Source organism: Symphodus melops (genome assembly GCF_947650265.1).
Source record: "Symphodus melops genome assembly, chromosome: 18".
Lineage (NCBI taxonomy): Eukaryota > Metazoa > Chordata > Actinopteri > Labriformes > Labridae > Symphodus > Symphodus melops.
Genome location: NC_136708.1, coordinates 2,660,154 through 2,681,804, shown reverse-complemented (window position 1 = coordinate 2,681,804; position 21,651 = coordinate 2,660,154). Strand labels below are relative to the sequence as shown.

Genomic DNA, 21,651 nt, shown 5'->3' with positions numbered 1-21,651 from the left:
TCAATAAACTTAGCATCAGTCAACCCCATGCAGGGGGAGTTTTCAATAAAGTTAATTGACACCATTCCTGGAAATCTTGAGACATTAGCAGATCTGTGTGCGACTCCAGGTGAAGTTACGAACACAGACACTGTGGTTGGTTCATTACAGTTCCTTCCTGGTTAAAAAATACAATCCAGGGGGCAAACTCGCAAGATCATCAAAGTGAAAACTTGCTTCACTTTTCTTCTGAAATCTGCGTAAAAACGTAAGAGAGTGCCGTGGTGAAGACGTACATTTGTTTTTGTCCACCTGACTGTCATATTATAGATTTTGTGACCTCTCACTCCAGACGTGCACCCTTGTAAATAATTGACCGTTGTCTGCCACGTACATCTGTAAACACATTTATCACTCAAACCTGAGTGTGTGCGCACATGTCAGTGAAAAGACAAGGTGGCAGCCATGCAGTGGAGTCGCACCTGGATCGAACAAACCCCACTCCTGTGTAATTACTCGGCCTCCCTGTGTCCGCTGCCTGTAGGTGGGATACTGACAGTACCACTCCTCCCCCACTGTCAGCCCTCTCACTGGGAGTAATGAGGCACGTAGACATACACACTCGGCACAAAGCCCATCCCTGTGTGCGTTAGTGTGTGTGTGCATGCTGATAGTAAGACGGAAATAAAAGAAAGCATAAAATTGCAGGGAGGTGGGTGTGACATGGGGTGTCATCCAGCTTTTGTGAGGGCGCTGACGGTTTTAAAATACCTGATTATACATTCTTGTTTTTTGTTTTTTTTAACTTATCAAGTAAGAAAACAAGGGAAGGAGAAATTGAGCATATTTACACAGCCATCAAACTCTGGGCGGGAAGCTAAAATAAACAGCATCCACATCTGTGATACTACAGGAGGCTTGATAAATAATTACCATTTAAACAGAGTCAATCTGAATGGACACATATTAGGTTAAAAATACAAGAAACTCTACCTACCATGGCTAATAGGCAATGTTAGCATTCAGCCATTTCCTGGAGAAAGTAAATGCTACCTATAAATTAGCTCAATGCTAACATTACCTTTTGAAAAGTGTAAAACGATACAACTGGAAATCTACCAGCTGTCTTTCAAATATAATTATATGAAATAACCAGCTATCAACTGAAGAACAAGGGCACATGTTAGCATTTAGCCACTAGCTAGATAATTAGCTGAATGCTAACCATGCCTTGCTAGATTAGCCTAAAATGGAAAAGGTTTATTCTTTACTATGGTGTCAAGTTAGCATTATGCCCCCTGCTTAGCTTATGCTAACTTTAGCGAGACGACCTCACCTTGTAAATATTAGACCGTTCCCAACTGTTAGCTAACTGTTAACATTAACATTCAATCACATCCATGCTAGACTATTTCCCTTTCCTTTGGTGTTTTTCTGATGTGATCTCATTTTGAGCTTCTCACTCTGAGCATGATGTCAGTGAAAGACAAGCGTCATGTTGATACGGTAAATAAATAAAAGTGTGTTAATGTAATGGTGATAACAGGGTTGAATACAGACGGCAGAGAAAAGAGACAAAGACACAGCACTGAGATCTGTTTGCATGATGGTTTGAACACACACACACACACACACACACACACATCCCTCCTCCACCTGGGGCGGTTTGCCAGGCCGAATAGAACAGCTGGATTCAAACCTGCTCTGAATAATGGCTGCAATTTGGCACTTGATGAATCCCAGGAAAAAAATGAAATAATTTCACCCGCCTCCATTAAGCCTTGATGACACTCCTCCAGCTCCGTCTGCATCAGCCAATCTGACACTCGAGTGTCCCTTCACAACAACAAACGCCTTTTAAATCATTTGTGAACATCCATATGTTTTCGTTGTAAAGGGTGCTCCACATCAGTGGCTCTCCAAAGAGAGAGAATAACAGGTTTCTCATCCCACAACGCTGCACATGCTGCAGAGTTACAGTCAGACATTTTAAGCAAACAGGAAACAAGGTTGTTTATCGTCAGTTGATCAGTTTTGTATTCTGAGTCTTGTGAAAATGAAGACTGAACGTTGTCGCCCTTGCTAGGTGCCACCAGAATTATAGTCGATTAAATTAAAGGGATACTTCACCCATTTGGAAGTTTTCTTCATGTGATGCAATATGACGCTTTTTGCATCACATGAAGAAAACTTTCAAACAAAGAAAAACATATTTTTCTCGTCTCAGGGCAAAATGAGGGCTGGATTCATGACCGTTCAACACTACTATCATGTTTCTAATGATACACAGCTTCATGCAAATGGGTGAAGTATCCCTTTAATTATTAACATTTTGGCCCACAATCCCACCACTAGCTGGGGCTGTAGAGATAGACTGGCTGTCGGTTAATTTAACAAACGGGAGATCAAGTTGTGTGCAAGCTGTCTCAGGTGAAACTGGATTATCGACCGGAGCGATGTGTAAGCACATTTAGCACGGACATGTGGATGTTAAGACGCAGTGAGGAACAAAGACCGGTGGTGCTAGCACGGCTAAGATTAGCCTCACAAGGCTAACCTGATTACATTGTTTACCTGCAGACAATTGAGAATAAATGGGGCTCAATTCAGACGGTTTTCGTTAAAAAAAAAAAATTTTTTTTATTTACCTTTATACCTGTCATTAACTCAATTGTTCATTGAACTGGTTAGGAAATCAGATATCACAGCAAAATTTGGTCTCAAAACGACAGCTCTTTTTAAACCCTCCAGCAAAGTGTTTTTGATCGGAGGTCTTTTTATGAGATGACTGAAGCTGTAACTAAGTCGTCGTGGTTGGAGAAATATTCAGAAATTATATAACTTTATTAAATGGGAAAGTAAAGTCGATTGTCTGGATGGCGTCCCGTGCAGGAACACGGCAGTCCTTCAGTCCCTGACGCAGGTCTGCTTCACAGGTCGGCTGCAGGTTTCGACTCCTCGGCTCTTTGGTGCATGTTTTCTCTAGACTCCCCTCCAAACATTTCCTGTCTCTTATCAGCTGTCCAATCAATAACAGCAAAAAGACCAAAAAAATCATCAAGAAGTCGTGAAGTCAATTCAGATAAAGTGCTGCAGACCTGGACCTTTGTCTTTAGAGTCAGAGCTCAAACTTCTACATCTGCGGCTTTGTGCAACAACATCATGCACGCTTTTACAACGTATTCTGAGAGACAACAGTCATGTTTGCACAACGACAGGAGGTAAGAGGGAAAATTCTCCCAACAGATGCTTCAATATATTTACCATGATCTGCTCCTCAGTCTATCAGGTCAATCGCATTCTGCCAGTTAAATCTCTTCATTTAGATTTTAAAGCCTGTCATTGTACACGAAGCAAAAGCAGGAGCAACAAGATCTAAAATTATCTTTGTTTATCCCTTTGAGCAGAATTATCCTCAGAGGTCTCCCCTTGTCTCCCAAACAAACAGACACAGTGATTAAAAAAAAAAAAAACGCTGAGTGAAGCAGATTCAGGTTAAAAATCGGCTTTTCTCCGATGCTCTCCCTGCGAGGGCTTCAGGGACTGTAACGACCGCTGTCGAACTTCAGTAAAGCTGCAGATAAAAATATAACCAACGAAAGATTACTGGAATTAAAGATTTTTTTCTGCAGTGATGCAGACTAGCAGGTATTTTGTTTACAGTCTGGATGCTAAGCTAGGCTAATCACATCACAGTTGTAGACCTCCTTCTGTGGGCACAGACAGAAAAGGGATTCATGTTTCATCGTCCAATTCTTGCTCCCCATATATTCACTGACCAACATTTATGCTTCTGTACTTTCACAATCGACAAGATTACGCTGTGTATGAATGATGTATCCCTCATGAGAAAGTCCAAGTATTTTTTATCTCCGTGTCTTTAAATGGGTCGACCTCGGCCGGACGCTGATTTAATTTTCTGGTGTAAACGGCTGAATGGAGCACTTGACACTTGATCTGGAGAAGCTGCTTGATTTTACCCCCCACCCCGCCTCCTTGTCACTACTGATGCCCTCACGAGACCCCTCTCAGCTCTGAGGTCAAAGTTCACCTTGAGAGAGGGAGGGGTTGGTGTTTAATGGAGGGGGGGGGGGGGGCTGATGACATCAGAGGGGGAACAAAGAAGTGGCCATGTGTCTGGAGGTGAATCTCCCTCTTTCTATTGTGCACCACACGGACACGGGCATCTGTGACAGACGGCCCCAACAACACAGAGACACTGTGTTGTCTTCTCTGTGTGTGTGTGTGTGTGTGTGTGTGTGCGGTTTACACACACGCCAAAAAGGCCTCCATTCATCGTGTCTTCCTGAAGCTAACTGGGTCCGGACAGGCGGACAGCCCCTCTAATTAGCATGGCTCATCTCTCCGGTTCGTCCGTCCCTGCAGAGACCTTTGTTGTCCCGCTCCGTACCAAGGAGTGTTAAGCGCCTCGCTGTAAACCCGACGGCTTCTTGAAGAAGACCTTTAAGTTCACCCTGGAAGTAAACACAACACTCACTACTGAGCCACTGACATGAATCAGCTTTTTGTCCAAAAGCAAAGATCAGTGCAGCTGGAGAGGATCGCTCTTTGTCTCTTTCTCCCGGCTCTGAACATGATTCTGATTCTGCCTCTCTCCTTGTGCAGCCCTGCATCTCTACACACACTTCATGTTCTCAGAACTGCTGGGAGAACATGATTTTATTTCTAACAAGTTTATTAGAGTGCATGTGCAGAGATAAAATCTGAACGTCTGGATGTTGCTTTGTTGAGGCCGTGCGTCGTAACTTCTGTCCCTGCTACTCTGCGAGGCGTCCGTGACGTTTGTCCGATCTTGTCCTCACGTTTGGAACAGCTCGTCTTCGTCACTCCTCCCTCACCGATCGATCAGTATCAGGATCAGAAGACTTCACATATCCACTTTGTCGGCATCAGTGACGGAGGAGAGACAGAAGCTGGCGTACCCAGACTGAAGTGCACAAACATCTTTGGACTTTATTCTTTCTTGTAAAGTTTGCAGCGTTTCTGAAACCTCGATGACTTTGACAGTGATAAAAAAAAATGTCCAGCTGTTCTTCAATTGATAATAATGAAGATGATCTTAAAGTATCCTGATCAGAGCTTTAAGAAACCAGAGCGTCCATAAGACAAGCAGTAATTCTTTCACATGTGTTTAACATGGGTTGTTTTTTTAAAAGGATAATTACAGTGAAAACAGAGTATACAGTTATTATTACAAATCTGCTCGTTGGAGGAAACGGATCCATCCAGTCAAACGTTCCCTCAGCAGGTTTCTCTAATAACTTAAGATCCATCAACAACAATCACAGCATAGATTCTTGTTCTGTAAATCTAATTCAAACACGAGCTGCTCTTGGAGTTTATGAAAACACATTTTGAGAGGATTTGTTCGAGTAGAACGAGGGAGGCCAAGTCGGAGCACGAGTCAAACTGCTGTCAGAGAGGACCAGGAATCTAATCCCCGACCTTCTGTCTGTGGCTTCTGCGCTCCAAACACTGACATAATACCAGCCAGACTTTTAGCCAAAAGACATGGCGCCCGCTGCCAGCCTGCACGCTGTGTTAAACTTCAGCACATATGCAGGTAGTGCAGGGGCCTGATGGGAAACACATGACTCATCTGTTTGTTTCATGTGGCATCTTTGGCCTGGTTACACATCAGCTTTGTGCTAATCCACGGGGGATGATTAAATGGATTAAATTCTCATATTTCCGCCGTGCATCCAGTGGAATAAGACTCATTCCCTCGCCACTTTCGCCTGTTATTGCTGGGAACAGCAGCTTCTTCAGAACCCACCAGTGGCTGATTACTGCCGCCCATCCACACCAGAGGCCTGGATTTAGCTACTGCAAAGATATAAATAAGACTCCCCTTATGAACCTCCCTTTCCAAGACGTGGCAGACTTCTCATTCCCTTACAGACGAGAGGCGCTAACGTGCTCAGAACAACAAAAATCCTGCATTGTTGTTTTGAGCACGTGGGGAGGCGTCTCAGCTCTGAGAGGAAAGAAAACAAGCTCGCACCAGAACTGTCACATCAAAAGAGTCGAGCGCGCCAACATCATGCAGCAAAAAGATCATCAGGCATCCGTCGGCGCCACGGTGCAGAGAGCGAGCCAATCTGGCACCAGGGAGCCAAGTGGCAACACACTTAAGCCAAGAGGAGACACACATAAACATGTCTATACTGTATCTAGGTTAACTTTGTCTGGCCAATCTGCTCTGGTTTCTCTACCCTTAATCTCCTCCCCTGCTTTATCTCGGTGGGAGGTACGGCACATAATACCTCAGGATTTCCATTCCTCTGCACAGGGTGTGAACAATGCAGCCAGTAAACAATAACAGCAGTGAGGAGAAGGAACCAAAATCCTCCTGTGAAAGGTTCAACAACAGAGAGAGAGAGAGAGAGAGAGAGAGAGAGAGAGAGTTCTGCCTCATGAGCAGAAATCTTACATTCATTATGAATGTAGGTTTTGGCTCTGAATACTTGCAGAGCTAACAAGCTCTGTGTTTCCCTCCTCTGCTAAATTTCACTCCCATCGGACGGGGAAAATAGGAAACGGCAATTAAATATTCCTAGAACTCTGCTTTTATTTTGCAGCTTTCGGCGTAGAAAAGAAAAAAAAACAGAGTGGCGAACAAAAAGTGGGAAGTTACGACTTTATATTTGTTCTTTAATTATTTGTCCAGCTTTGATGTGTTTTGATACAGTCAGTGTGATGACAGGCAGAAAAGGCTGCGTTTGGACTCGTGTGACGGCAGCATGTGAACTCTGATGCTCTGCGGGGAAATAACACGTCCGACTTTTAGCTTCTGGAAGTTCAGGAGTCTGTTTTTACCGTCCGCTGACACTCAGGCGTTCATGCATTATAAAGTGGAGGCTAATTGTTGCGCTTTGCTAACGCGTGCCAGAGAAGCCAAAAGCTGCACGACTGATGGATATAACACTCAGATTGCTTTTCTAGAAGTCTGACGACGTCGCTTCATCAATTAAACTTTCGAGCTGCTGTGTCCGATCAGCTGCAGCCAAAAAGTCAAGAAAAACAGGAATTTTTTATCAGCTGAGTTTCGTTGCTTCACATGTGATGCATGTCGCCATGTCACCGCCACTCAGGTCGTACAAGTGTGTTCAAATCAAGTCACAATCATTTGAGCTTCATTTCCCAACATCCAGCTGGAAGTGAGGATATTTGTTCAGTGAATAAATCGAGATGGTGCGTAGAGTCGGGATTCATAACTTCTGAAGATCGATCTTTAACTCTGTGAAATGCCAAGAAGAGCAGCCAGTCTGGACTCCATCCTGAAGTATGGACTCAGTCAGAACGAGACTTTGAGTCATGAATCCAGTCGAGTGGTGACTCCCAGTCTCCGGGTGACCAGACGAGTCGTCTTTTAGCTTCGCAGGCTCACGGTGCAACGTCCACTTCTAACTGATGAACATCAACGAACAGATCCACACTCACACCTACAGTCAGCTGAGAGTCAGCGCGTACGATAAGAAAACAAGATAATCGAGATCAATCGAGCTGCCCTGTAACGTACAGTTATCAGGCCCCGCCCACTTTAATATTCAGTCCAATCAGCACAAAGACACTTAGAAGAAGCAGAGAAATGAATGTACTATCTTCTCACTGTTTTTCAACATATTTAACAGATTGTCAGAATAACATCATTTTCAAATTCAAAAAACTTTATTTGTCCCCGGGGGGCAATTCAAATGAACGACAGTGCAGCTATGCTAAAACATTTAACTGAGATAAGAGTCAACATAGAATAAAATGTCCCCATTTTACACCTCAACGTTAACCCTTCAAAATAAAAGACGTCGACACCTGTTTCAATAACACGCCTACAGAGGTCCAAGGCGCCAAACGTTTGTTGGGCATTTCTTGTTTTTATTTTGAAAAATGGCAGCGTACTCGCAAACGTGCGATGAAGACTCTCTCTCTTTTCTGTTTAGATTTATGACTGAACTTTTTTTTTTTAAGGGTACGCTACTTATTGATCTCATCGATCATTAACCTAATGGAGATTTTATGGTTCTAGAAAACACGCAGTATTGGGAAGGTATCGAGTATCCAATAAGGGAAGTGTTTCTGTGTTGATTTGTCGGCGCTCGATGAGCAGATTCATTTCACTCCGTCCCTAAAAGCGTCCTGAAGACGGATTAATAACAAGTATAGATTACATTTTAGACTCCGCCCAGAGCCGGCATTGATCCCGTACAGACTGAGCTGTACCCATTGATCCGCTCCCAGTGCTGAGGGTGGGGGGGGGTGGAGGGGGGGGGTTTGCAGTATCCCAGTGAAACCAGTACATTGATCCAGGGAAACACAGAGAGATGAGACAGTAGAGAAAGAGAACATTGATCTCCAGCTGCATCCAAAGGGCACTCCTGTCCCGATGGGTGTGTGTGTCTGTGTGTGTGTGTGTGTGTGTGTGTGTGCAGAGGGGGTCCATCCCCCTTACTCCTTTTCCCATCATTCCTTCCCCCCCCCCACTGCCTCCTGGACCGTTCATCAGTATTGTGTGCATCTGACCATGTGCTGCTCTCTCACAGTGAACGAGCCTCGACCGGTGAGAGGCTCCACCCAAAACAACAGCGGCCTACTGTACTCATTAACACACACCACCGAGGGGCTTTAACACACATCGAACACCTGCATCAGCACCAAAATACTACAGAGGGCTTCAACTGGCAGCTCTGCAGCATGCTCGCCCCCCCCCCCCTCCCGACACACACACACACACACACACACACACACACACACACACTCATAAAGGAGCCACATGCAGCTACAGTGCACACACCTTTTCATCAATCGCACACATGTCAAACTGTGATAAATGAGCTCGGAGGCAGCGCGGGGCAGCTGAGGATCCCCAGCTGCCTCAGCCCAGGACGGGGCGAGCGCAGCCAGAGGACAGCCAGCACAGCGCCGCTCCTCTCACCCGAGTCTGGGGGCACTGAGACCTTCACCTCAGGGACTGCAGTAAATATCTTACCACACTACACAGCAGCAAGATGGCTCCAATGCATCAACCTCTGCCACATGCAAAGACGAGGGGGAAACTTTTGCTCTAAATCAGAGTTGGTTTGATGAAATGTGATCGATCAAAAGCCACAAAGAAGAACACTTTAAGCAAGTTCACTGGCTCCCCTGCACAAACATTTGCATGTTAATATTGCATCAATGCCGCAGAAGGAGTCGAGGATGGGACATCAGCATCTCCAGAATCAGAGCCCGAAAAAAAAAAAGGAAAGAGTAGAGCGGGTCGTACCTGTTTGCCAGATGTACAGAGGTTTAGTTTCCACAGCGGTTTGAGCATCCAGCTCCCAGACGCAGAGAAAGAGCAGCGCTATCCTGCAGAGAGAGAGGAGCGGTGCCCCTCTCGAGACCCCCAGCGTCCCCACGGCTCTGCCGGCCAGCCCCATGGCCACCACACGGGGAGTACTGTAGTTCCCAATGCAGTGGAATAAAAAAAAACAAGCCTGGCCACGAGGTAGAGCGCTGGACTCTTCAGTGTGTGTTTTCTCCTTCTGCTTTGTCCACACCAATGCGTCCAAGAAGAAGTAATCCCCGTGGCGAACGGGCGCTGAGTGTGTCCGCTTGCTCTCCTCGTCCTCTCCGTTTCTCTTTCTCTCCTGAAACCTTAATGAGAGACAACACGGTCTGGCAGTAATAAAACAGGGAACAATAGATCCCCAAGCCCAGCCTGCTGCTGCTGCTGCTGCTGTATGCCGGCTTGATGCAGCGCCTCCCTCCCTCCCTCTATTCTCTCTCTCTCTCTCTCTCTCTCTCTCTCTCTCTCTCTCTCCGTTGCACACACAAACACATGCACACACGCCCACTCTCTCACCCTCCCTCCCTGCTACTCGTCTCTCATCCTCTTTTCAAAGGGCTCAGTGAAGCTGGTCCACACTCTGTTAGAAGTATGCAGCTGGATTGGTCAGGTGGAGCGCTGATGGTGGAAATATAGATTTGTAATATGTGGTTCTGTGTTTCTTGACTCGCCAAAATATCTTCAATAAAACTTTAATAATCAATCGATGAAACCAAGCAGATGTCCCTCGTGTCTTTCTCCATTGATTTTAATGACCCTCACAGTACTTTTTAAGGGCCTGTGTGTCTGTTGATGGCTGCTGTATCCAGAGCATAAAAACGCCCTCTGCATCAGGCCTTTTTTGTCACTGCGCCGCCAGGTTGAAAATAATTCAATTATTTGTACGCTGCTGCCATCGTCAATGACCCTTCTCCTTCACCAACCAATCAAAACCAAGAAGGGGCGGGACATCTGATATCCGCTTTGCCATCGGCGATGGTGGAAGAGAAACTAAGAGGCTCATTTCCAGTTTGTACAGAACTGTTTTAAAAGCGACCCAGCGAGGTCGCACCCATGGGACGTTAACTTTCGTAACCTAGCAACCATAAGCGCCCAGTTAAAGCTCTCTGAAACTGAGGTCGTGAGCGCTCCCAGCAGTAAAGTTACTGTTAATGGACACAAACAGATTTATAGAAAACTTTTTTAGAAGAAGAAAAAAAATGAGATTTTATTTTGAGGACAAATATTAACTTGCTGCCAACTCAAGCGGGTTTCTATGTGTCAGCGTGAAACATCAAGTTCCTGCACCCAGAATCTTCCAAGCATCCGACTGCACCAAACTAAGTGCATGAGTAAACAGATCCTGAAACAGCCAGCTCAACTCGGAGGCATTTTGGTCGAGGTCACGGCGAAGTCACGTGGTCGAGGTCAGGCTGGGGACAAAATTCAGAATAATTCATCTGGACAAGTCCCATCATTTCTTCAGAGTCTGCAGCATGAGTAACGCGCTGTTGTTGAATTTTAATCTCTTCTTTTGCAACCTCCCAAGTTAAAAAAAATGCAGCCAGTGAAGAAGAAGCAAAGAAATCTGTGAGGTTAAGAAATCCCATTATTATTAAAAAAAGCCCTTTTTGTGCAGCGTGATTCAGAAAGAGTTCTGATCTCAGTAGTTCACGTCTTTATCTGCACACACTCATCTGTGTTAGAGTTATACTTATTAAAGGCCATGGCTGATTGGACTGCAAGCGGTCTCGTTGGCGCTGTTTGTCAGGAGGCTGAAGACCGCCAGCGAGGACTCGAGGAGAGTGTTTATGCACGCATTAATAATCACATCTTACATTCACCATTTTCAAAGAGGAAAACATGGAAACTAATGGCCCTTTATTCTTTTATACAAGACGTGTGTGTGTGTGTGTGTGTGTGTGTGTGTGTGTGTGTGTGTGTTATTGGAACAGTTAACTGGCATGATTGTGTAGTGCACACGTGTACTTGTGCTTATACACAATGAATTCAGCATTGGTGTCAATTTCTTGGTAAAAAGTAGAGTCCGACCGATATGCGATTTTTGCCGATATCGATATTGGCGAAAAAACTAAATATCGGCCGTTAGCTTTTTTTAGATCAACATTCGATCAATAGTGATGGAAAGATACTGAATATGTCATCTTTAAATGCAGGTGTCAAACACTTATATAAGATATTTATAATGACAACAAGATGGAAAGTAACAACGCGTGTAGGTACATCACCGCTCGACACTCTGGAGACTGATAACGCTCGTTGTAGTCCATATGGCGCCCTCTGCTGGTGAAAGAGACCTGCTCGTGTCACACAATAATACTGAAACTAAAGTCTGTTTGACTGGTAAAGAAATCAAATAATATCACATCAGATCAGCGATAGAAAGAGTCGATACCGATAGTTTCTCGATAATATCGGCTGGTTGATTAATCATGGGGCTCCGGTTGAAAGTAAGCAAAAACAATGGACACTGAAAATGTAATATCATTGATCATCAGGTATTTTGCCCAATCTGTTGTATTTATCTACAAATGTTAAATAGTAATAATTCTCAGAAAGGATCCAAGTACTGAGAAATCCTCCATGTGTGTGGTTTGACCAGTTTAACCTTGCATGATGTTCAAGTCACAGATTCCCTGCTCGGTTAGACGAGCTGCTTGTTATTCATGAGAGTGGGCCACTGCACTCAATGAAAGCAGATCATAAATTTGATCAGCGGCAGGTGGGTCAGTAAATCAAATGGACACTGTCAGTCATCACGCCGTGGGATTTATTTGATTCATTTCTACATTTCTCAGGCTGTAGAGTATGTTGCTCCTCACACTCGACACTTGATCTCTCGTTTCTTTTCAAAGTGAGACATTCTTCTGTCTAACCGCGGCTGTGACTGATCAGCAAACTGTCCAGCTGTTGTTTTAAACCACAGGCTGCGTGGTGTACATGGCCACTGGGGGGCGCTGCCTCATGGTTTTCCAGACAAATGTTTCGAGTGCAGTTGTTTTTTTAAAGCCAGTACTGACCGTGTTTGGATGATAGGGTGAAGTTGGAGGAAGGCAGGGATCGCTAACTCTTAGTTAGCAGATAAAGGTAGCGCTAGCTTGTTTGGAGCAAGCGAGGTAACTTCCTGGGTGGAAGAGCTAAAAACTGCAGTTCCTCCAGTTTCATCTTGAGGCTGGCTGCAGAAGTGTGAAGTCCTATATTAAAGCAGCCATATGTATTTACAGCAGATATAAACATGTTTACAGCCTGGTGCTGACATCATCAGAGGAATAAACAGCCAGTTACTCTATTGGTTAAAAATGTGTGAGTGATTGTTTATTTATGTGAGAGGGGGTGTGGCTGAGACAGGTTCTCCTTGGCTCCGCCTCTTTTTCTGTTCCTAGATGGAACCAAAGTTAAGTGGAGTCAATATTTCTAAAATGGCGCCCTCTGTCGTTTGGCTTCTCGGGCCTCCTCTGAGACCAACGTCCAGGATATATGCTCGGTTTAGAGAGGTGCTAGTACCAATATCTTTGATTATTTTGGCTGGCAAAAAAGTATCTTAAAGCCAAACTTGCTTCCAACTCCTCAGAGTGTTTTCGAACAAAATAAAAATTCTGGATTGGATTTTTTTGTCATCTTTGACTCCAAATGGGACGAAAGATTGAGACCTAAAAGTCATTATTTAAACTGAAAGAGTTAATTAACCAAGCAGTGCAAACACTTTCTTGTAGCTTTCTATAGAATCAGACTTCTCATTGCAACCATTTAAGTGAACCCTGCTGGGCATTAGGAAGATTGCATGATAAAGGCATTTTAACACTGGCTTCACTTTTCAAACCAAGCAGGCCCCCCCGAGCACCTCGACACCCCGAGAGTCTCGGTCACAGTACACGTCCTCTCCAGTCTCCCCGGGCCCCTTCAGTCATTTCACAGCCATTAGCCTAATAAAGGAACTTTTCACCTGCTGCTCCACGCGGACCCCGCGACAAATTCACCCAGCAGTGACCGTGCTGCATGGGGCCTCCTGACTCCCCAGCTGGCCTGTTGCTTTTGTTAGGATCCACATGGGAGCCAGAATCAAGAGGTCTGAGTGAAGACGTGTTTACATACAGTATTCACCCCGGAAAACTTCAGGCAGACTGTTAGTTATTCAAACATGCACAGCTCTGCATGACAAACTACGGATGTAAAGGTGTCGAGGTTTACACTGGTGCTAAAATGAATCTCAGTAATAAGATGAGCGTCAGGAGCTGCAGAGAAAGGTTTATAAATTGAGTTTAAAATCAGAGGTGTGGAAACATTTTTTGATTCAAGACAAAAAAAAGAGGAGAGAAGAAAAGAAAAGACAAAAAAAACTGTGTAAGCTTATTACAAGAAGACGAGGAACTACACAAACCAGCATGATGCAGCGTTTAATCGTCACCTCTATGAGAAGCTCCAATCACCTCCGCTTAACCCTTTACAGGGCGCTCATTGAAATACTTAGAAATTCAAACATTCAACCTCATCATGTTATTCAGGGACAGAACAGAACTTTATATCTGTTTTAATATGAAGTGTCATAAAGTTACCATATTTGGTTTAAATGCTACAGTAGCAGGATCAGTGACGTAGGGTGCTCTCTTCTGATTGGCTGAGGGAGGATCACATGCTTCTCCACCTTACTGAGGTGCAGAAGGGTGGCCATATGTAATGTTTGTGGAAATTACCAAAAATAGTCACTTGCCCTATAAAGGGATAATAAGAGAATTAAAAACATGGAATCTGTTTCACTCATCGTTTGTCTCATTTCATATCGTGAGTTTGGTGAATGGTGAACGAATCCTGTTAAAGTTGAAGTGAAATTAAAAAATAAAAAAAAACATGTTGGGAAGTTTTGTGTTTGTGTGAAAGCGTCCTTTAACGGCGGCTGGCTGTTTGTGCAAACATCTATGAAAGTCCTCGACGACGCTACGGTCGGACACAGTGCGGGATGAAAGAGTGGTATCCTGACGTGACTCGTACTTCGCTGAAACAGAGAGAATAAATCCAATTTTCAGATAATGAGACGAGCAGACTGAAATCCGCATCAGAGGTTTAATGATCGTCCGAGCTGCTTCCACTGTGTGTGTGTGGCACTTCCTGTCCAGGAGAGCGTCTTCACACACTCCCCTCTGCCCTTCAGCACATTTGCTACGACAGGTTGTGCAAGTGGCACCGGTCACCTCGAGGAGGGCGACGGAGAAAGCAAGGTTAGCGGGATGGCGGGGCTTATGGGGGCTCTAAGGGGCTTGAATCTGACCCTGATTAGTTGGAATCTGCCGGGTGGGATTACAGCTGCTGCTGCGTTTAAGACGACAAACAGATACCGGTAATGAGAAGGGCAAAGACAGCAGATCTGCATTTGTTTAACAAGACCGTAAAGAAGATTATAATCTTAGATTGTAATGTATCATAATGATAGATTAACTGAGACTTAAAAAGCCATGTGAGGATGAAAGAGTTTAGCAGCTGCCTTTGGTTTAAGATTCCTGCAAACAAGGAGTGAAATGCAAAGCGACCCGTCCAAAGATTGATTCAGAAAGTGTCTGTGATTCAGATTCTGCTTTAAAAAAAGACTTTTTATTTGTTTTTTTCCTGATGTTTGTAGAGTTTTAAGTTAATTACCTAGTAAAATAAAGCTTAAATAAAATAAATAAATAATTAAAAAAAAGGAGAGCTTTAGATTTGAGTATTTCCTACAAGCCCACCAAGTATCACGGAGGGGCCCCGATGAAAGATGTCGTACACAGCATTCACTACGACAGCTCGTCTTACATGAAACAAAGAGACGATAAACACATTCATTCTTACAAATCAAATCTTTCACAATAAAAGTCTCGTTTTATTATAAAAGGACGTGTGATGTTTTCAGCAGCAGGTAAACAGTAAACACACCTCTCAATCTTAAAGCTCCCATATTAAGGCTTCAGATCTATTTTATGTGTCTGCTGAAGTAATGTTCAAACCCGTTTTCAACGAGGGGCCGAGCGTTTCATGCTAACAGGAGGAAGTAGGAGAAGCAGCGTTTCTGCAGACTTTGAATTTTAGCACGTAGATTTGTCTAAACATGCAGAAGACACCTGCAAACACACTACAGAGCAAATAAAACCAGAAGAATATGAGACCTGTTTCTGTGGTTTCATGCACACACACACACACACACACACACACACACACACACACACACACACACACAGGAGAGGAGCAGATATGGGTTCATATGCCGGGTCACTCATTCTGTAAAACTGTCATATATTAGCATCACTGCACAAAGCACACACAACACATCCGGGGGGAGGAAATGCACTTGAAGTCATATCGCCCACCTCTAATGCTATGCATCAATTCAACAAGGATATCACAGAGCTCCACGGAGACACATCAGGTAGGGCGATGATGAGCAGAGAGAGAGCGAGGAAGGCGGCAGAGATAAACATGTAGAGATGTCAGAAAAGAGGGGGGGGGGTGTATTTGAATAATAAGGCTGTATATGAAGAGCAGATCCAGGCTCAGTAATGAAGAAGGCGATACATCCTCCTCTCTGATGGTTTCTGATCAACAGGCACCAACAAAACAAAAAAGGCAAATCACAGCTAATGCAGATCCAGCACTACACATTAATTCCAGTGTTTCAAGCAAAGCACTCATCCCACCAGCTATGTGCACTGTGCCTGGAAGTGAGCATATCACATGGAGCCATGTAATAAAAGCCTGCAGGCGCACATAAAAGAGTTATTACCGTCTCCATTAGAAGAGCATCATCATAACTCAGCTGCTGCCATAACACCAGGCTGCGAATTAGAGGAGGGCTTTATACTTACTTTACCATCTTTATTCTCTCTCTCTCTCTCCAGTTGTACAGTCGAGCTCAGGAGAGAAACAAAAGACTGAATCACTTGTACAACATGGGAGTGTTTCCTATTGAGAGATCGATCAAAACACGGTGGAGAATCAGCTTCTCTGTGTAAACGTACGTGGGAGCGTTTTTAAACCTGGGCTCTGTGTTTGCATGTTTCATTTCCCAACAGGAAGAAGAAGAACGTTTGAAAGCTATCCGGTCCATCCAGGAAGTCGCCGCGTTGCGATCGCAACAATTCAAGCAAATTCCACCAATCCCCTGCGATTTCTGGGCAACCGTGCAATTTTGTCCAATCACCGCAACTTTTCTGCAAATTTGAACAATCAAAATAGTTTTCCTGAAAAACAGCTAAAAACATCGCAACATGCACTGCATTTTTTTTGGGGAAAAGCTGACCGACATCAGGCATTTTAGGCTGAAACAATCCCCCCAAAAAGTCTGCAAAATCCTGGAGGGACTGGCTATCGGCTGAGAAACGGGCTGTCATACGGGCTGTTACAGCTGACATGTAAACTCTGAGTGTGACCGGTCCACTCTCACTCTTTGCACCTACAGCAGACTGGAAGCTAGCACGTGCTAGCAGGAGCTAACCAGCGGTGTAAGGGAACGTGGCTGTCCAGCAGAAAGCAGGCCAACACGCTGTGTGAGGGGAAAAGGCCAACTACAGGTTAATCCTTCATTTCTGACATGATTTATCTCAGTGGTTTTTCTCCTCACTGTGATTATAGTTTCTTTTTCTTTGCCCCTAAGTCGACGTCCGTCATATTTGCTGGTTTGAATCGTGTCCAATCGCTGAATTGCACCCACTCCTAAACTCACCTGTGCGCCGTGATTGGCTGCGAGAAAACGCACCAGCTTCAATCCCAGAAAGGACGTCGACCGAAACAAAACACGTGAATCCAGTCTGAGGACTGACAGAGTCCCCGCCGAGTGATGAATGAGAGACATGATTTCACAAAGAGGCTCTTTGTGGGGCATATTTTGCCTCTGACAGTTTTCCATTTGTCTGTCTTTTAAAACATGAAAGAGTCGTCACGTCTCTCTTTTTTAATCCACCAGACTCCGCCGAGCCTCTGAACATGAGCGTGGCTGCTCCTCGCCTGTCCAGATCAATTAATCTGTTTGTGACATTGTGTTGTTTTTTTTAAACGTAAACTGGTTTCACTGCGATATCTGTGTAGCACTCAGCAAACACACACACACACACACACACCTGCAGGATCAGGTCATCGAGGGAGCTCATGATGCAGACACCACCGAGTCCTACATCATCCCACACAAAGCCTCATGTGGTCTGAATATGTGAGACAGTCAGACCCGGGTCTTGCTCTGAACAGACCGGTGGATTATTAAAGCCAGGCTTTACCTGAACGACCACAAACACATCCTGCTCCTGTTTCAATGACGAGTCAGACATGTTGGAACTACAACAATACCACAGGAAGCTCCGGATCAGTGATGACCCATGCACCTTAAAGACACATGAGGTGTTTTTACACCTGGAGGTTTTTAATGCATAAACACGAGGTTTCATTTAGTGAGGTGAGTCCTGTTTGAATTCACTGAAGAGCTCTCCTTACACTGCAGCAACATGTCCGACAGGATGGCAGAACATTAAGCCCTGCTGGTGCTGACACGCTGTCCTTCAAGAAGCTTCTAGAGACTCCTCAGATCAAGTCTGCACTGCACAGAGAGACGTCCTGTATCACGAACCATCAGCTGCACCAGAAGCCTCAGACGTGAGCAGACAGAGGCGGGACCGCTTCAGTCTGACATCGATATCGGCTTCGGGATTTGTGTGTCAGATATCGTGCCGATCGACGTCACTGATGGAGAAAGATGGTTGGCTCTCAGCTCACACAAATTGTCTCCATGACGACGCGCAAACAAGACGGAGCGGCTCCTTCTCTATGAGCTAAAGTACAATTCTTACACTTCAGTTTCACAAACTTCACGATCCAAAAGCTGGAAACGTTCCAGTTTGCAGCAGTCGGATTAAAGCGGTCTGTGCATCTTCCTTGTACCTTTGAGTCTTGCTGTTTGTTGTCTTTAAAAAGAATAACTGTAACTCGAGTGAATAAGAAATCTACAGGCAGCTGCTTGGACACACTTCTATTTTGTGCTTTGTGGGGTTTTTTTTCCACCTCTCCTTGTTCCCTTGAACACATCTCCACTGGATATTTAGCTTTTAGCCGGAGGGGGTGTGGAAAAAGGGCGCGTGGGGGGGTTTAGGGTGAGGAGTGTGTTGTAGTAGTGGTGGGGGGGGGGGGGGGGGGCTTCAGGGCCAAGCCAAGCACATCCAATTTAAATATGCAAATGTTATCACAGAGAGCAGGATGAAGAAACAAGGTGGCAATGACGGAGAACAGACAACAAATGGTTAATAATGTCATGAAATGTTTGCTATTGTTGGTTTCACCATCCAGAAATCAATTATCACATTTACAAGTGGAGAAAACAGGAACAGCCTCCAGGAAGAAAAACGACGAGAGGAGGGGTTGAGGGTAAGATGTGAGCGAACGGTTAAAACTAATAATTGTTCTTGTTATTCACAAACACAAAGAATGAAGCTTCTTGTAAAGCGTCCGACTCGTTTGTCTCTAACAAAAGGAGACTTCCTGTTCGAGTTAAAGGAAGCACATCAGCATTCTCTCCACCTCTGAAGTCGAGCCGATGAACCCGCGTGCAGGACAAAGATATGAGCAACAGCACCCGTGCTCAAATTTTAAATCTGTCGTGTTTTTGGGGGGGGGGGGGCACTACGAGGACCCACTAAGCTCTCAGGAGCTTGTTTTGACCCCTTCTGCAAATCAGGAACAAAGAGACTCAACAGTAATCCAAGCAGCTCATATCAGTCAGAGCAAATCATCCCTGAAATGAGTTCAGCCAGGCGGAGGCCACGACTGCAACCGGCCTTTAGCCTCATCCCGGCTCGACATTGTCTTCCGCTTCGTTGGCTCTGAGACGGTAACCAGATTGGGGGGGTAAAGGGGGTGTAAGCTGTGGGGGGGGGGGGGGGGGGGGGGGGCTCTGCTTTTAGCCCCAAAAAGTCCCACTTCAGGCTGTCTGTAACACCCCCAAAAAGAGGATTTAACCGGGCTTGTATCAACAACATAAGAGCAACCTCTGGGGAATCACGCAAACAAACACAAGGCCATTGTGTAATAGCTGATATCCATCAAGCTGTTTTCCTGTCATCACTCCCCCCCCCCGCCCCCCACCGTGCACCGGGACGGACCCCCTGCACCCTAACACACACAAGCTTCAAAAAAAGAGCCGGGTCATCAGTGAGAGCCTCTTCAAAACAAACTGCAGACATGATGAACTGAGGTTTGTAAAAGGTCCGGGTCATCATTGACCCTCTACATGCACATTAATCAAGACTTCTGTCTGTATCATTTCAACTCTCTGTCATTCAAACAGTGAATGATCATTCTCAATGTTGTGCTTCTTTAATACAATTTAAATTTCAGAAAAAAAAGGATTCATGACGTAAATGACGTGAGCTTCCATCAAAGGGCTCATAAAGCGTGAGTTAGGCTCACATGATTTTCTCATGCAGAAGATGAGTTATTTACTGACTGACGGCCTTGAGAGCGCGAACGCCACATTCCTCGACCTGGCGACACCGGGCCGACTCTCTTCTTGAAAATAGTCCAGACTGAACGGTGCGTGGCTCCAACGATGGAGGCCAGCCTTGAAGACCTAAGCCTGTTTTTACTGTCTTTATTTTCCGTGAGAGATCCGGGCTGGGGATGTATGTGGGGGTCGCCGTGGGGATGGGAGGATGGGGGGAAGGTTTTGGAGTTTGATTGATCCCGACAAATCCACTTTGTGCATGTATGTGTGAGCTCGAGAGGGGAGGAGAGGGGATAACGTGTGTAATATATGATGCTGTTTCTCCACACCTTTCAAAATAAACATTTTTAAAAAGTTATTTTTCTGACTGACCGGTGTGTCGCTTTATCAAGTGGCCGTGTTTTCTGCTGACTTCCAGTCGGTGGTAAGGACATATCTGTACTTTACTTAACTATTATTTTACTTCTAATCTTTACTCCACTGCATTCAAAAGACTAATATTGTACTTTTGATTTCTATTAATGTTTTCGTTCCACGCTACTTTTGCTCTGAAGTCAGCCGATTAATTTTCTTTTAATTTCTAAAATCCGATGAAAAAAAGACGATAAACTGTGTTTGTGTAGTTCTGCGGTTGGTTTGTCTAAGTGGTGTTGTCTTACCTGTAAATTGCAGGTCTCCACGGTTGCATTGCAAACGTCACTCACATCAGGCAGGTCATCCAGGCAAATCGAGAAGCTGTCACAGAGGTTCATGTCTTGGTTGATTGATGCCAACACAGCAGAAAAACAAAAGGAAAGTTAGGCATTATCAGCACCAGGAATAATTATATGTGTTTAAAAATATGTGAATGTTTACTCACCTTGTAAAGCCTGGCCTTCACCTCCCCTGGTCAATCAGTAAAGAAGTAAAGTAGTTTTTAAATGTTCTTTTTTTATTATTGTTTCTAACTTTTTGAAGCTGCAAGTCTGGAAATCTGTAGCATTTAAGTTTGCAGTGTTTTCTAAATAAACACAGCAGAATGTGTATTTTTGGTTGCATTCATGCATTGTTAAAATATTAATATTAACAATAATCGCATACAGTAGACACTAATATAAGACTTTTCTGAAGAGGCAACAACAACAAAATAACACAACAATGTTTAGAGACTTGATTTAAACTTTGAATACTTAAGTAATTTTAGAGAAAGTAGGACTTATCAAGTAATAATCAAAAATGTTTGAGCAGGACAGTTTGGCTCTAGTAGCCTTTACTTAATATACAAATGAAGTTGTGTATTTTGTCCACAGCAGGGGATGTTGCTGCTGAGTAAAAGATGTTGATGTTGAAACGAGAAAACACGAGAAACAAACAAACAGGCGTGTATGTGAGGACGCTGCGTTTACAGAAGCTGCTGTTACTATGACAACCACAGGCAAGTTCGGCGGAGAGCACCAGTTAACACGGTCATTCATTTCACCGATACACCTGTCCGGGAATTCTACATCGTGTCTCCCCCAAAATAAATTTGAACAGACTTTAAAAACAGCGTACAAGACTTCACTAAGATTATATTTTAAATAACTTACGCTTTGACTGGTCTTGTCGCTCTTAAATACTGGAATACAGAGCCACATCAGCAACGACTTTAAGCTAGCTAGTTTTACGACGTCCTCACAGCTAGCGGAACTTAAAGTCCCACCCACTGAAAAAGGAAGCTGTGATTGGTCAATTTAACTGTCATTAGAAAATATTTGCGTAATGTTTCGCTAATCACAGAGTTGAAAGTCTGCCTGGTAACTGCACGTTTCAAGACAAACCGAAGAGGCATTTTAAGGGTTTATTTCTTTGTGAAAGTCAAAATTATAAATTAACAAAAAATAAAACTGTTGGCTTTTTAAGGATT

General features: G+C 44.4%; 1 protein-coding gene across 1 annotated transcript in view; it reads right to left on the bottom strand.

The window, feature by feature from the left end:
- Nucleotides 1-21,442, bottom strand: part of thsd7aa (thrombospondin, type I, domain containing 7Aa) — a 133,337-nt gene extending 111,895 nt beyond the window's left edge. Inside the window, exons 1-4 of the mRNA XM_079368903.1 lie at nucleotides 21,335-21,442; nucleotides 20,626-20,651; nucleotides 20,426-20,520; nucleotides 9,263-9,633 (exon numbers count right to left, since the gene is read on the bottom strand). Coding sequence (XP_079225029.1) covers nucleotides 9,263-9,633; nucleotides 20,426-20,454 — 400 coding nt within the window. The 5' untranslated portion in view covers nucleotides 20,455-20,520; nucleotides 20,626-20,651; nucleotides 21,335-21,442. The remainder of the gene's footprint in view (nucleotides 1-9,262; nucleotides 9,634-20,425; nucleotides 20,521-20,625; nucleotides 20,652-21,334) is intronic.
- Between the last annotated feature and the right edge of the window lie 209 nt (nucleotides 21,443-21,651).